This window comes from Phalangium opilio, unplaced genomic scaffold (genome assembly GCF_054372755.1).
Source record: "Phalangium opilio isolate 3A_F unplaced genomic scaffold, DU_Popi_V2 ptg000082l_1, whole genome shotgun sequence".
Taxonomy (NCBI): Eukaryota; Metazoa; Arthropoda; class Arachnida; order Opiliones; family Phalangiidae; genus Phalangium; species Phalangium opilio.
Window position 1 is genome coordinate 12,272,380 of NW_028324189.1, and position 14,850 is coordinate 12,287,229.

General features: G+C 32.2%; 1 protein-coding gene across 4 annotated transcripts in view; it reads left to right on the forward strand.

Annotated features, from left to right (window-relative positions):
• Positions 1-14,850, forward strand: part of for (cGMP-dependent protein kinase for) — a 31,554-nt gene that overhangs the window by 3,350 nt on the left and 13,354 nt on the right. The window contains exon 1 of one of the 4 annotated variants that reach the window (XM_089848801.1): positions 1,041-1,149. The exons of 2 other annotated variants lie outside the window; for them this stretch is intronic. In XM_089848801.1, the coding sequence (XP_089704927.1) occupies positions 1,145-1,149 (5 nt within the window). In that variant the 5' untranslated portion in view covers positions 1,041-1,144. Of the gene's footprint in view, positions 1-1,040; positions 1,150-13,538; positions 14,754-14,850 lie in introns of those variants that run through there. One more of the 4 variants, XM_089848798.1, reaches the window with a different exon arrangement.

A 14,850-nucleotide genomic window follows, 5' to 3' on the forward strand; every position in this document is an offset into this window, starting at 1 on the left:
ATGATATATAAAATTATAGACAAATATTAAATTTATAGGCGTAAGAATTTTGGGTGTGTTTTTGAAGTATTTTGCCCAAGAGGCACAAAGCTTTAAAAATACCTTAATGCCAGATATAATTTTAATTAAAAAAAAATATATATTTTAAACTTGTAATTTGAGGAAAAATTGAAATTTATTTTGAAATTACTGTAAACAGTATTTAAATTTCAATATCATGTACTGTACACGAATATGGCAAATATCCAACATGAAGAACTTTAATACCGTTTAGGTTAAACTTTGCTTTTCAAACTCTGATATTATATCTTAATTATTTTATATAGATGCTGCTGAATTAGGTCATTTTCGAATTATCACGATTAATGTTAAAATAAAAATAATTAAGATGTAACAGAGTTTAAAAAGCAAAGGTCATGTAAACCTAAACGGAAATAAAATAAATTCATGTTGGACTTTTGCCATGTACATGTACAATACATGATATTGAAATTTAAATATTGTTAACCCCTACAGTCATTTCAAAATAAATTTCGATAAAACTTTTTCTCTAATTATTCATTAATAACTAATTTGTGAAATTACAGCGTTTTACAATCAAAATAAATGTTGCTACTATCTCTTCCAGGCTATATATACTTCCATTCAACATGAATATTTTATTTTTAAGTACTTTCATATTGATCCCAAAATCCATATATTTGTGAAAATAACTTGTAGATATCATATGAGTTCTTTGTTTTTCGGTTACTATCTCGTGATAAAACAATTGCCACACATACATCCGTGCATCTAGTAAATATATAATGAAATCGTTTTACAGTAATATAAAAGATTAAAACCGTTTAAAGTTTATTTAAAAGTGCACTCGAATTGTTTCCAAAAATAAATTTTTATTATTTCAAGGGGGTTTTCAGTTTCAAAGTTTGTGAAATTCCCGTGTTTTTTTTTTTAAATATCTGAAGTGCCTCGAAATTATCTTCCATTATTCATTCTAAAATTTAAGATAAAACTAAGATTCAATTGTTTGTTTTATTTAGAGATGAAATATAAAACTTATTTTAAATTCAATTTGTTTTAAATTTTCAAAGAATTTAATTCACTATTTTATAAAGTGCGATAGTTCGAGTTTACTGTTTTTTTGATGGAGTAAGTTTTTTAGTTTTTTTTATTTATTTATTTATAGCGATAAATAACTTGACCTATGGTCAAGTGACCAGACCAATATTGAATTTTGCTATTTATACAATTGTACTGTAAATACTATGACACGACATAAGGTGTAACATGCATGGCGCATGCGTTTGGAATCTATTTTTAAATAAGATGTTATAGCGGTAAAATTATCTTTAAAAGGTTCTATATTTATCAGTTTATCAACTAAGAAATATAATTTCTCGAGAAATTTTCAAATCTTTAATTAATAAGATATTTATTGATAATTTAGTATTAAATACTCAAGCCCCGCCCACAAACCCGGCAGAGAAATGATTTAACATGGAAGATATTAGGGGGGGGGGGGCAAAAATTACTTCTGAGTTTCAGTACACCTTTAACACCAATTTTTAAATATGGGTGTTAAACAAATAATCCAGGGTATGGTTTAAAAAAAAAATAGAAAACCGACTTAGTCGCAAGTCCCTAATTAACTAATTTAGCGTGCCCACACTTAGACCCCATTGAGAGAAGAAAAAATAAACGACTAAACATTTTATTTTGCACCCTAAAGTACCCTCTATTTAGTCCATTATAATCCTACACCATGCTTTTAAAAATTCACTTTCATTACGCCTAAGACCAGGGTAAAGAAAATGACCCCATTTTTTTCTCGGTTTAACAGAACAATTTCTTATTTTCAGTCATTTGTAATAATAATAATGGCATTTCGTAATAAACCGACGCGCATTAAGGACCATTTCTTTCGTTTTTATTTAGTCACGGCCTCCGTATGTTAATATAGTCCCAACTGTTATTGCTAATTAGTATTGAGTAATCAAGTATTTTTAAAAAAGAAATTTGTAATTTATAAAAATTACCAAGAGTTTGAATTGATTTTAACTTTTTTTTAACCAAAAACCATAACTGTTGAATAGATTTAATTTTAGCTGTTGAAACTTACGAATCTTATTTTTATATTTTTGGACGCCATTTTACAAAATAGCCGCGAATTTAAAACCAAATTCTTAAGATTAATGTCTTAGCAAACTTTTAGCTTCCTGGGATTGGTAGTTGATATACTTTATCAGAGGTGACAAATTAAGATCACCGTAATTTTAAAATGATCTTCCGAAAAAGACTTCATCTATTGGTTAAGGCTCAATCACGTGACAATAAAACCCCCATATCTGTAGAGGAAATTATAATTATTATTATGTTTATACTCTACAAGTATTTGAAATACACGATAAATAAAAATACGGAAGGAACCTTAATTACGTAATACTTCATTTTTATTTAAAAAAAATGCAATTAATGTTAGCGTAATTAAGATATAATTATAACGAATACGAATTAACAAACCAACCTATTTAGTTCTTTTTTTTATTACTATTAAAAAGTAACAAAAATGGGAATTAACATAACGCAAAATAAATAGAAATTAGGTTTCTGCGGTTGACTTGAAAATCGGTTAATTAAAATTTAGGGCTAACTTTATTTTTATTTTAAGAGAAAATGAACGAAGAGAGAGAGAGAGAGAGAAAAAAAAAATTGAAAATTCTTTAGGTCGACCTTATTTTAGTTGTAACCCCCTCCCTAACTAAACACAGCCGCTGGTCCTATATTGTACCCATTTTTTTTTTTAAACTTTTTTTTAGTATGGTAAACCCACGCTTGTACATTTAGGATTTAGTTTTCCCATATACACGCACATGTATAGCCGAATCGTGAATTTATTCAACACTAACGAGAATATGTCAGGGGTAAACTTACTTTATTTAGAATTCTCGGTACTGACAATGGAAGAAATATGTATGCGCAACTTCAGACCCCATGAAATTGCGCTTGAAAATAGAGTGAATCCTTTCTCGGTACTGACAACGTAAGAAATATGTATGCGCAACTTCAGACCCTATGAAACTGCGCTTGAAAATAGAGTGAATCCTTTCTCGGTACTGACAACGTAAGAAATATGTATGCGCAACTTCAGACCCTATGAAACTGCGCTTGAAAATAGAGTGAATCCTTTAATATACAGAGATCAGGGGAAACTTACTTTATTTAGAATTCTCGGTACTGACAACGTAAGAAATACGTACGCGCAACTTCAGACCATATAAAACTGCACGTGAAATTCAAATATAACCTTAGTTTTCACCAGTTTTAATACATTTTTTATAGAAATAAGTGAACTATTCACGAGAAAATTTCATAAATTCATACCAAAGATACCATATTTACATTTTTTTCGCGCTCCATGGTAATTACACCTTTTTATAATAGTCTATATTCGATTTATATATATACATATAATTTTATTGTTATTATAAAATTATTTAATATAGGCTAAATAATATATATATATTTTTTTTCTGTATGAAAACTTGAACTTTAAGGGGTTTTTGGAATATTGCCCGTAAGTGTAAACTAGTTTTTTAAGATTTTAGAAATTCTGAGAAATGTTCAATTTTATTTTTTTTTACCACCATAAATCTTTTGGCTTTAAATTAGCAAAGTCTCGTATAGTTTTAAGAAAAAGTACAAGTACTTTTAGTTTTAGATTGCGTGTAAAATTCAAGTTTGAAACTGAATTTTACAAAGTTATACTGACGTTGATTTAGATTAATAATTAGTTTTATATAGTATTGGCACTACATAACTTATTGAATGGAGTAATTTTACAGGAATTGAATTAAAATTGCCTTGAAAGAGACGTAAATTTCATCTTCGTCTCCTGTAATATTATTCCATGGTTTAGCTATATTAATCTTGATTGAAAGCTGGCTGTTCTTGATTCACTAAAACAAAACTTCGTAATCTTAATTTTTAATCTGGAGCTAGGTTAAAAATTCCATTCAAATATTTTGATTAATTTAATATTTGGGTGGTCTTAAGTAATTAATTTATATAAATTTTTACTTGAACTATATTCGTGGCTTGGAGTTAAGAAATAATCGCAGTTTGCTTTATTGTCAAAACTACACTAAGGCATTTTAAATGCATTAACTGAGGAATATTGAGATTGTCACTAAAAGTATTTTGCTTAAACACGGGTTATTTAAGCTCCAAAAATATATAAGTATCTCCCCGAATTTTGAGTCATGGTTTGAGCTGAAGAAAGTCAGTCATTGGATGACTTTTATTAGAAAGAAAAAGAACTTCTTTGATCCAAACCGACTGATAAATTTTTGAGTCTAACTAATAATAACATAACGTTTTTGCTACCGACAAAAGAAAAAAAAATTAAACCTGAAAATCCATTAACTGAAGTACTTAAAAATTACTCCGCCCTAGCTTGTTCATTTTAATGAAATCATAAGTTTATAAGATATATTCCTATCATAAGTTTGTCACTGGTTACAAACTGTACCTTGTCATGAAGTGAGTGAGGTAGGTCATAGATTCAAGGTAAAGCGACGCCTGGTGAGGCATTGTCAAAGGCTTATTAATTATACAGACTGCGAAACCTAGTGTACTCAATTTTCGCGTCTCAGTCAGTAAATTTCTAGCGTAATGTAGTTCTTTAAAATTCTACAGGGCCGGTAGGCCCTTGTAGATATGACTTGACACCCTTCCGTAATGTTAAAGGAAAATTCACAGTTTTTAGGGTTAGCGTCCCATAGAAAAAGCATTAAAAAAATTTCGGTTTTTTAACATGACATGATACTACTTCAGTTTATCTATATCTGATGTGATCATATGGGATAATTTTGTGATTCATATAACTTTGCGCACTTTCTTATGGCAGAATGCCGGGATCATTTTTTTCTTTCTTTAAAAAAGATTGAGTTTTTTTACGTCCCTTTTACTTGTCGACGACAATTATTTCTAATAGGACCTGATGACGTCATTGTGTCGTCATTAAGGGCCTTCCTTTTTTTACGCTTCGTTTCGCTTATTAATCGCTTGATTAACATAATATTTCGGTTTGCAACAACTTCTAACGTTCTCTCTCTACCTCTTGAAACTGAGCGCGTTGAAAACGTAAGAGGTCCACACTCTCCCCTTCTCTGCGATTTGATTTTAAGAATAGACTGTTTATTTTCAAATGGCTATTTTAGAAACATTTATGTTAAAATAGTTAAAAGTTTTATAACCTTTAGCTATTAATAAACTATTATAGATTGGTTTTAATTTAAAATTAATTATATTTTAGATTAAATTTTCTAATTATAATTAAGCCATATATGTCGATTGTTAGAAGCAAGTAAGCAACCCTAGCTTGAAGAAAATTCAACATTTTCAGTGAAAATTTTGGCTTGTTTTTGAAGTTTATTAGTTTGATTTTAAATATATACTGTTTATTTTCAAACGGCTATTTTTGAAACATTTATGTTAAAATGTTTATAGCCTATAGCTATTAACAAACTATTATAGATTGTTAAAGCCTTTAGCTATTAACAAACTATTATAGATTGGTTTCAATTTAAAATTAATTATATTTTAGATTAAATTTTCTAATTATAATTAATTATATTTTAGATTAAATTTTCTAATTATAATTAATTATATTTTAGATTAAATTTTCTAATTATAATTAATTATATTTGAGATTAAATTTTTTAATTATAATTAATTATATTTTAGATTAAATTTTTTAATTATAATTAATTATATTTTAGATTAAATTTTCTAATTATAATTAATTATATTTTAGATTAAATTTTCTAATTATAATTAATTATATTTTAGATTAAATTTTTTAATTATAATTAATTATATTTTAGATTAAATTTTCTAATTATAATTAATTATATTTTAGATTAAATTTTCTAATTATAATTAATTATATTTTAGATTAAATTTTCTAATTATAATTAATTATATTTTAGATTAAATTTTCTAATTATAATTAATTATATTTTAGATTAAATTTTCTAATTATAATTAATTATATTTTAGATTAAATTTTCTAATTATAATTAATTATATTTTAGATTAAATTTTCTAATTATAATTAATTATATTTTAGATTAAATTTTCTAATTATAATTAATTATATTTTAGATTAAATTTTCTAATTATAATTAATTATATTTTAGATTAAATTTTCTAATTATAATTAATTATATTTTAGATTAAATTTTCTAATTATAATTAATTATATTTTAGATTAAATTTTCTAATTATAATTAATTATATTTTAGATTAAATTTTCTAATTATAATTAATTATATTTTAGATTAAATTTTCTAATTATAATTAATTATATTTTAGATTAAATTTTCTAATTATAATTAATTATATTTTAGATTAAATTTTCTAATTATAATTAATTATATTTTAGATTAAATTTTCTAATTATAATTAAGCCATAGGCCCAAATATGTCCTGCACGGGCCGGGCCGGGTCTGGCTTTTAAAATTTTGGAATTTAACGGGCCGGGCCGGTCGGGCTTTTAAAATTTTGGAAGATAACGGGTCGGGCCGGGCCGGGCCGAACTTGATTCTCATTTAATCCAAAGTTCAAATGAAAGATAATTTAAATGAGTATAAGCTTCTAAGAACAAATGTAACGAACAATTATCAAAATAAATGAGTAATACACGACGCTAAAGCAAATATGAATTCAAATCATTGATTTTATGTAAAAAAATATAAAAATTACAACTGAACTACGTGTAACGGGCCGGGCCGGGCCTGTTCAATTCATTCAATGTGTCGGGCCGGGCCGGGCCGGGCCGGGCTTGGTTCATGCATGTAACGGGCCGGGCCGGACCGGGCCGAAAAACGAACTATGTACTCGGACTCGGGCCGGGTTTCGAGCTTATTCAAAATTCTAAAACCGGGCCGGGCCTGGGTCGGGCTTGAAAAACTCGGCCCGTGCAGGTCTCTGTTTCTTAGTTTAATTTTATAGGCCTAAACTCTGACATTTAATGTCAGTGTCAAGAGAAGAAATGTTAGACCTTTCCTATAGCGAAAGAAATATATTTTTGAACATATTCTTCGGTTCCCTGGGGAAAAACAACAGTTTTAATTTGACGGGTACATAATCGAAAAGCTAAAGCTAACAATGGCAAGGAGGTTATTGTATTGAAACCGTATCAGAAGTACATTATACATGAAGTAAAATTGAGTTCAATTTTTTCTTGTGTGTGCACGCGATGCTTTGTTGTTTTTTCTTTGCTGTGAAAAAACAGCTGTTTTTAAACTGGACGTGACTCGTGAATTTGGTTAAAATTCATTACAATATACCTATAAAGTATTAGGAATCCATAAAGTTAAAAGGAATAATCTTGCCCAAATATCATCCATGTTAATTTCTAAGTGGGTGGGGCTTCTGACGTCTTTCTAACTCTGATTTCATTCGTTGCTCGTCTGCTTATACTCCTAGCGCATGGGCAATAAAGTCGCGAGCCCACATGACTGTGACGTAGCTAATGGGCGAAATTTATTCAACGCTCAGGTAGCGAGATAAATTATTGGTGACACGCAAAATTTATCGCATATATTGATTAGTCTAGCTCCTCCTTCAAAGCCCGCCTAGATACGCTGAGAAAATGGCTACACATGATTCCTGATAGCTGTAATAATTCCTGAAAGTATAGATAGCGCCGTCTTTACGCCTGATTTCGCTGAGTATGATCAAGAAGCGATATCTAGTTTACTAGGGAGACGGTATAAGATGCCTAAGTATTCGCGTGCCATAGTCCCAGTCCCCCTTTCCAAATACAAGGGGGGACGTAAAAGGAAGCCGGGCTATTTCGCCTCTCCTCAGTCGGAAAATATGACTGTAATTTTCGTCATTCGCGTCGCGCTGACGTGAGTTTTCAAGAACCAATAAGATACTGGTTGTAATTTAGAGGCGGGGATTAATTCCGGACCTACGTTTGGACTGGAGATAAAGCTGGACATGTGGTGAATTATACCTACTCCCTAATAAACTAGATATCACTTCTTGGTATGATATATCCAATGAAACTATATGATGAAAATCGTCACAACTCAAACCACACCTACAAAATAAAAACAGATGATAGTAGGGATATGGAATAATTCCTAGTATTTTTATGTTATTTCCTTGGCGTTCTCGATTAAATGTAATACTCGAGTGTTTTATTTTACTTTGGGTTTATGTACTTTTGAGTGTTACACCTTTTTGCGGGTCCGGTCCGCTAAGGGGAGGTATCGACTGTTGGTTGCTCTATATAAAATTTCTCTTGGCACGAAAACCGATTAAAGTCAAGAAAATGGAATAGCGATAGCGTGACGTCGGGTTCAAAGGATTGCTGCGACTAATTACCGAATATAAAGCGTTAACTGTTAAACGATTTAATTGTCAGAAAAGAAAGAAAAGATTGAAAAGAAAAAAGGGAGGCTTGCATTTATTTATTATTAATAGATTTACTTAAAGATAAGCTGAAAACGAAGAGTCTCTCTTCTCTCGTCTCTCTATGTGCAAGACGCGATTAAATAAACAATTTTTCTTTTTGCTTCTCGTGTATTAGTAATAGCATTTCCGTATATTCTACGTCAAAATTTGTTTAGGTTACTCTATTTAGAAATGTAAATAGCCCAAAGCGAAAATGACCGAGTTGAAATTATAGGTTTAGATTAGTGGTTAGGCACAAAAACCGATATGATATAGGTATGGGTATATTGATTAAATTACGGATTTTAACTTATTAATCGGTTCGAAGTTAATTTATTGATTAATCGGTTAATAATTATCGGTGAAGATCGGTTAATAATCGGTGAAAATCGGTTAATAATCGGTAAAGATCGGTTAATAATTATCGGTGAAAATCGGTTAATAATCGGTGAAGATCGGTTAATAATCGGTGAAAATCGCTTGATAATCGGTAAAAATTGGTTGATAATAGGTAAAAAATCGGTTGATAATCGACTTCATTGGGTTAAATAATTGGTTATATCGCTGAGTTTAAATAATCGATTAAAATCGGTATCGATTCCAGTAAAACTTCGATATCGACCATCACTAGATTTTAAATATCTTTTGAAGCTTACATATTATTAATTCACACGCATCTACATAATTTATTATTAATTTATACGCATCTACATAACGTATATCTGTTATTATTAGTTTTAGATGTTTTCAGTGTTAGCGACCGCAATTTCAAATTTTTGGTTTTGTTAACTCTGTTTGTTTCCGATTTGTATATATTTCAAAGTTCCTTTTTCTAGCAGCTTCTATATTTCGAGCTTATGGGATTAATGTTATTATCCTTCTTGCCTTTTGGTTTAAGAATAGCAGCGCCGTCTTTGCCCCTAGTGGTTGATGGATACGGTTATTTTTAGAGCAGCCGAACGTTTATTAGTAGCGAACGACAGAGATCCATACTTTCTCAAACAAACTTTCGGAAACGAAAGGAAGATCTCCCTTCTCTCACTCTTTCTCTCTGTTCTGTTTTCTCTCTGATGGATCTTTCAAACTGTTCTGATTTAGTCTGATATGTCCCGTCATCCCTATTTAGGTCAGTTTTTAGGTCCGTATAGAATTAGTTTCTATTTTAACCTTTTAGTTATCAGTAATAGATAATACTCCTCACAATATATGCGATAATAAACGTGGAGAAGAACAGATCATCGCTTTAAATATTTAGTCTGGAAATCGCGACGCTGCCAACGGAAAAAAATTGCTATACAAAATTGCAGACCCATTGAAAAATGATCGTAAAAATTGCTAGATATATCTAGGTTTACTATAATATTCGTTAAATGCGTTATTTCTACTGATAACATTCGTTATATCCGATATTTCTACCGATAAAATTTGTTATTTCCGATATTTCTACCGATACAATTCGTCATTTCCGATATTTCTACCGATACAATTCGTCATTTACTATATTTCTACCGATACAATTTGTCATTTACGATATTTCTACCGATACAATTTGTCATTTACGATATTTCTACCGAAGCAATTCGTCATGTACGATATTTCTACCGAAGCAATTCGTCATGTACGATATTTCTACCGATAAAATTAGTTATTTACGATATTTCTACCGATAAAATTAGTTATTTACGATATTTCTACCGATAAAATTAGTTATTTTCGATATTTCTACCGATAAAATTAGTTCTTTTCGATATTTCTACCGATAAAATTCGTCATTTACGATATTTCTACCGATGAAATTCGTCATTTACGATATTTCTACCTATACAATTTGCCATTTACGATATTTCTACCGATAAAATTAGCTATTTACGATATTTCTACCGATAAAATTAGCTATTTCCGATATTTCTACCGATAAAATAGTTAATTCCGATATTTCCGATACAACCAAAATATTGCCAACACGCGTTTAGTTTAAAGATATAATGACAGTACTTTTCGAGTCGAGTGTTATTTGACACCAGTTTGTCACACTGTGGGAATCAAATTGAAAACAAGTACAACACAATAACAGATTATATAACCATTCAACCATAACCACCTGACAATAATCTTTATATATAAATACATCTTACTTGACTTCAGTTGCAATTTAACTTGGGGTGGAATGCCCTAGTAGCTCTTAAGAAAAGGAGGCCTCCTTGTAATTTCATCTCATTTTTGACACTCGGGTTAGGCCTAACTAAAATAACGCCAGAACAAATTTCTAGGACAAAATTCTCTCAATATTTTATAGAGGTTACGCTATAAAGCGAGATTCCAATATTTTAATAATATTTTTTCACCCCCCAATCTAATTCCAGTCGAAATTATACCGCAATGTTTTAATTTTGTGGTTTTTTAGTCTAACCCCGATCTTTAGTGGAATACTTATTTAGTCTCTGCACTGTTAATTATTTTCATAAATGAGTTATTATGCTAATTACATAGGAGGAATTATTAAACCTTTTTTAATTTTAGCGATTTCCTTTTACCTGTTATAAATTATTATTGTAAATTTAGTAACTTATTATTATAAATATTTAATACACAAAAGGGGTAAAATTTAAACAGGGTGTTTATGATAAGTCTGCCTTAAATTAAATGGTGCGTTCTTAGGGACAAACTGAGTGTAAAGTGCATGTCAAAGAACATGAATGGGGTCTACAACATTTAGTTTTACCAAGAAGTGATATCTAGTTTATTAGGGAGAAGGTATAAATTCATCCCGCATTTCCAGCTTTATCTCCAGTCCAAACGTAGATCCACAGTTAAATTACAACCAGCATCTCATTGGTTCTTGAAACCTCACGTTAGCGCGACGCGAATGACGAAAATTACGTATTATCCGACTGAGGGGAGGCAGCGAAATAGCCCGGCCTCCTTTTCGTCCCCCTTGTATTTTGAAAGGGGGACTGCATGCGACTGTGGCGTGCGAATTACTTGGGCACCTTCTCCCTAATAAACTAGATATCACTTCTTGGTTATACGGAGATAATGGCTCCCAAACATTGATTGGCCCCGAAAACAAGGAAATTCATGTGCGGTAATTAGCTCTGCCATACACTTCTGCTAAGGTCCAATAACATTCTTAGATCGAAGACTATTGAAGACTGATATGTTTTAGTGCGCATGCGTTACGATTCCCTTGTCTTAGTGGCCAATAAATGTTTAGGAACCCATATCTCCCTAACTAAAAGTTGTAAACCCCCCATGGTTCTAAAACACTTTCAACTCAGTTTGACCCTAAGAACACACCCATCTAATTGAAGCCAGACTTATCAGAAACACCCTGTATATCTTCAATATACAATGTATACTTTAGTTGGGTGTTAGCGAGTTTTAATGGGCGTATACTGCCGAACCATTTCTCGATATATATAAGTTTTAATTGATACGTCATTATTTGTAAATATTTTATTATTTGTATTTTAGAGTTAGTATATAGTCTACATGAGAACAAATTTCACCTCATTACGCCTTGATAAGCTAGTTATACGGGCACGTTAATATCCCTTCATGTATATGCAAAATATAAACGTGCTTAATAATTTTCTTGTACGCGTATATTAGAGTCAAAGAAAAATGCGATCTCTTATCAGTATATAAATTCAATTTTCCAGTTCCATGCCCCTATCTCTATATATACGGTGGTAGAAACGCTGCGAGCTAAATATTATACAGCTAGTGCAGGTTGAAAAATTCAAATTGCATTACTACAACCTCCCACATAGATAAATTAAATTCCGTAATTGGCCCTAGCTATATAATCATCAACTTTTATAATACCGAAATATCATGGCTATAATACAAGGCTTAAAGACGTTCTACATCAAGGCTTACTTAAACGATCCTTATACCACCAATAAACCATTACAATAATTCCGACGCAATAGGGTTAAAGGGACCGCCAAGCTTCTTGGGTTATTTCACTCGCGCTAAGAAGCGCCGCTAGAGGCAGTGAACTCGGAAGACATCTGGCGTTGCCTGTTGAAACCGAGGGGGTAGACGCTCGGGATCTCTGTGTACACCTGAGTTCAAAAGAGTTCAGCTTTGACAGTGCATTGAGTTCAAAGCCTTCGGAACTCTGAGTTCAGCTTTGACAGTGCATTGAGTTCAAAGCCTTCGGAACTCTGAGTTCAGCTTTGACAGTGCATTGAGTTCAAAGCCTTCGGAACTCTGAGTTCAGCTTTGACAGTGCATTGAGTTCAAAGCCTTCGGAACTCTGAGTTCAGCTTTGACAGTACATTGAGTTCAAGACATATTGTACACCTGAGTTCTCAAGTGTCTACCCCCTCGGTTGAAACACGAGGGAAATAACTTAAGATAGCCACGCACCCCATCTCTGTGCCTTGGTTTCTCCGTAAGTCTATTTCTTTCAATTGGAATTATGATTATTTTCAATGTTTCGTATGATCTTTGAATGGCCAATCGGAACGCTTGAATCGCTATAAATATAGAACCAAGAGCAAATTATTCCGCTTTTCTCCACGTCACCGATATTGGCCAGTGTGACTTATGAAAACCTAAGATTAATACGTTCTCAAGTCTTATATGGGTTCTCTATTGAACATAGTTTTAATGTTTGTATCAACACGTGAAGTCACGAGATTCTTTCGTCTTCACGCGGCTCGCGCGTGAATTATGCAAATGATCCATTTAATGCAGGTCGATCGTATAATGTTATTTTTTTTGAAGCCGTTTAAGTCTCTCTTTAATCTAATCTTAAATCTTAGTAATAAAACAATAAAAATTTAAGAACTTACACGCTATAGAAGAAAAAGAGCGTTATCTAGATGAACACACTCTGTATATCTTAGCCACTGTATAATATCATGTTTGTGTAGTTAAGAATCCCGATGAAGTAAGGAAGGAGCTAGGAAGGAAGCGGAGGCTGTGTGTATGTAGCCCGGGCGGGGTCAAAATTTTATATTTCAGTTAAATTTTTTTCGGGGTAGTGGTGGGCGGTTCGTTTTGCTAGCTCTCTCTCGACATCCCAGACTGCTATGTATACTTTGCCGCTGGGCTTAGTACAAAATATATAAGTTCCCAAAGTTGAAATAAGCCAGATTCCCCCTTTTTAGCCGCGAGTCCACACAAACCACCAAGTCCTGGATGGTTATGTACAACCCCACAGACGTTGCAAAAAAAGGTTTGCATCCAAAACGTTAGCGGGACCAGAACCGACTCAAAGACCCTTTGGATTCTGTAGTGATCGGAACCTAAGTTTAAACTGTCCGCGTTAAATTAATTCGAACCAGGAATTCCTAATCCTTCCTTATTAAAAAAAGAGACTCGAAACTACGCCATCATTCACGCGGTTCTCATTGTTATTTTCAACGATTATTTCGAAATATTGAAATTTATCAAAAAAAAATATCGACATTATTGAAAGAACCAGTTACCCTTGAGGAAAAAAACCTCATTTATCGGAGAAAAACGATAGATTATTGCTAAAAAAGATAGTTTGAATCATCTTTGGAAAATTTTTGAGGAGAGACAGCGTGGTTTTTCGAAGTTTTTTGGATACGACGCGCTTTCGTTTGGGTTGCGTGGTTGGATGGTAGTCAGTAGGTAACTGGAAACTGGTGGCATGGCTATGAATAGTTCGCGGCCGTTAAAACGTCGAAGAAGTCTCCGCTTGAGTTTAAACCTATGAAGAAAAAGTTTAAAATATATTCTAAATAAACACTAGTCTTTCGGAGCAAAAAAAAGATAAAAAAAAGGAGTTCGGAACGGTTATTTTTTTTTATACTTGTAAAGAGCTAAGCTCCGTTGAAGGGGCTAGGGCTAGTAGGAAAATTATTGACGATGGAAGCTACTGCTATTAGAGAACTGCAATTGGCCCTCGAACAGAAAACGAAGGATGTACGAGAAAGAGAAGCCACGATTCAGGAGCTGGAAACCGAATTGGAGACCAAAGAAGCGACGATACGCGACTTGAGAGTCGAGCTAGAAAAGTTTCGCGTTGTTATGAAACCCTTGACGCGTCAAATGACCATGTCCTTTCGCGAAAGGTGCTCTTCTTCCGGGGATGCCGGTGACGAGGACAGTCCCGAAGAAGAATTTCCCGTCCATAAAGTGTGCCATTGTAATCGGGATCCTTTACTACCGGGATATAAATCGGGACTTAAAGTTCCCCATGTTGAAGCTCGTATTAAACGTCTGGCCATTTCGGCCGAACCTGTTCAATACGATGAGGATTTTCCAGCTTTACGATTGAGAATTGTACCCAAAAGCATCGAGTAAGTCTTCGCAGTTTTTACCTATGCCTTGTTGTAAATTGCGTCATGTTATTACTATGAATGCGTATTCCGTCACAAAGTGAGTATTTTTCACTAC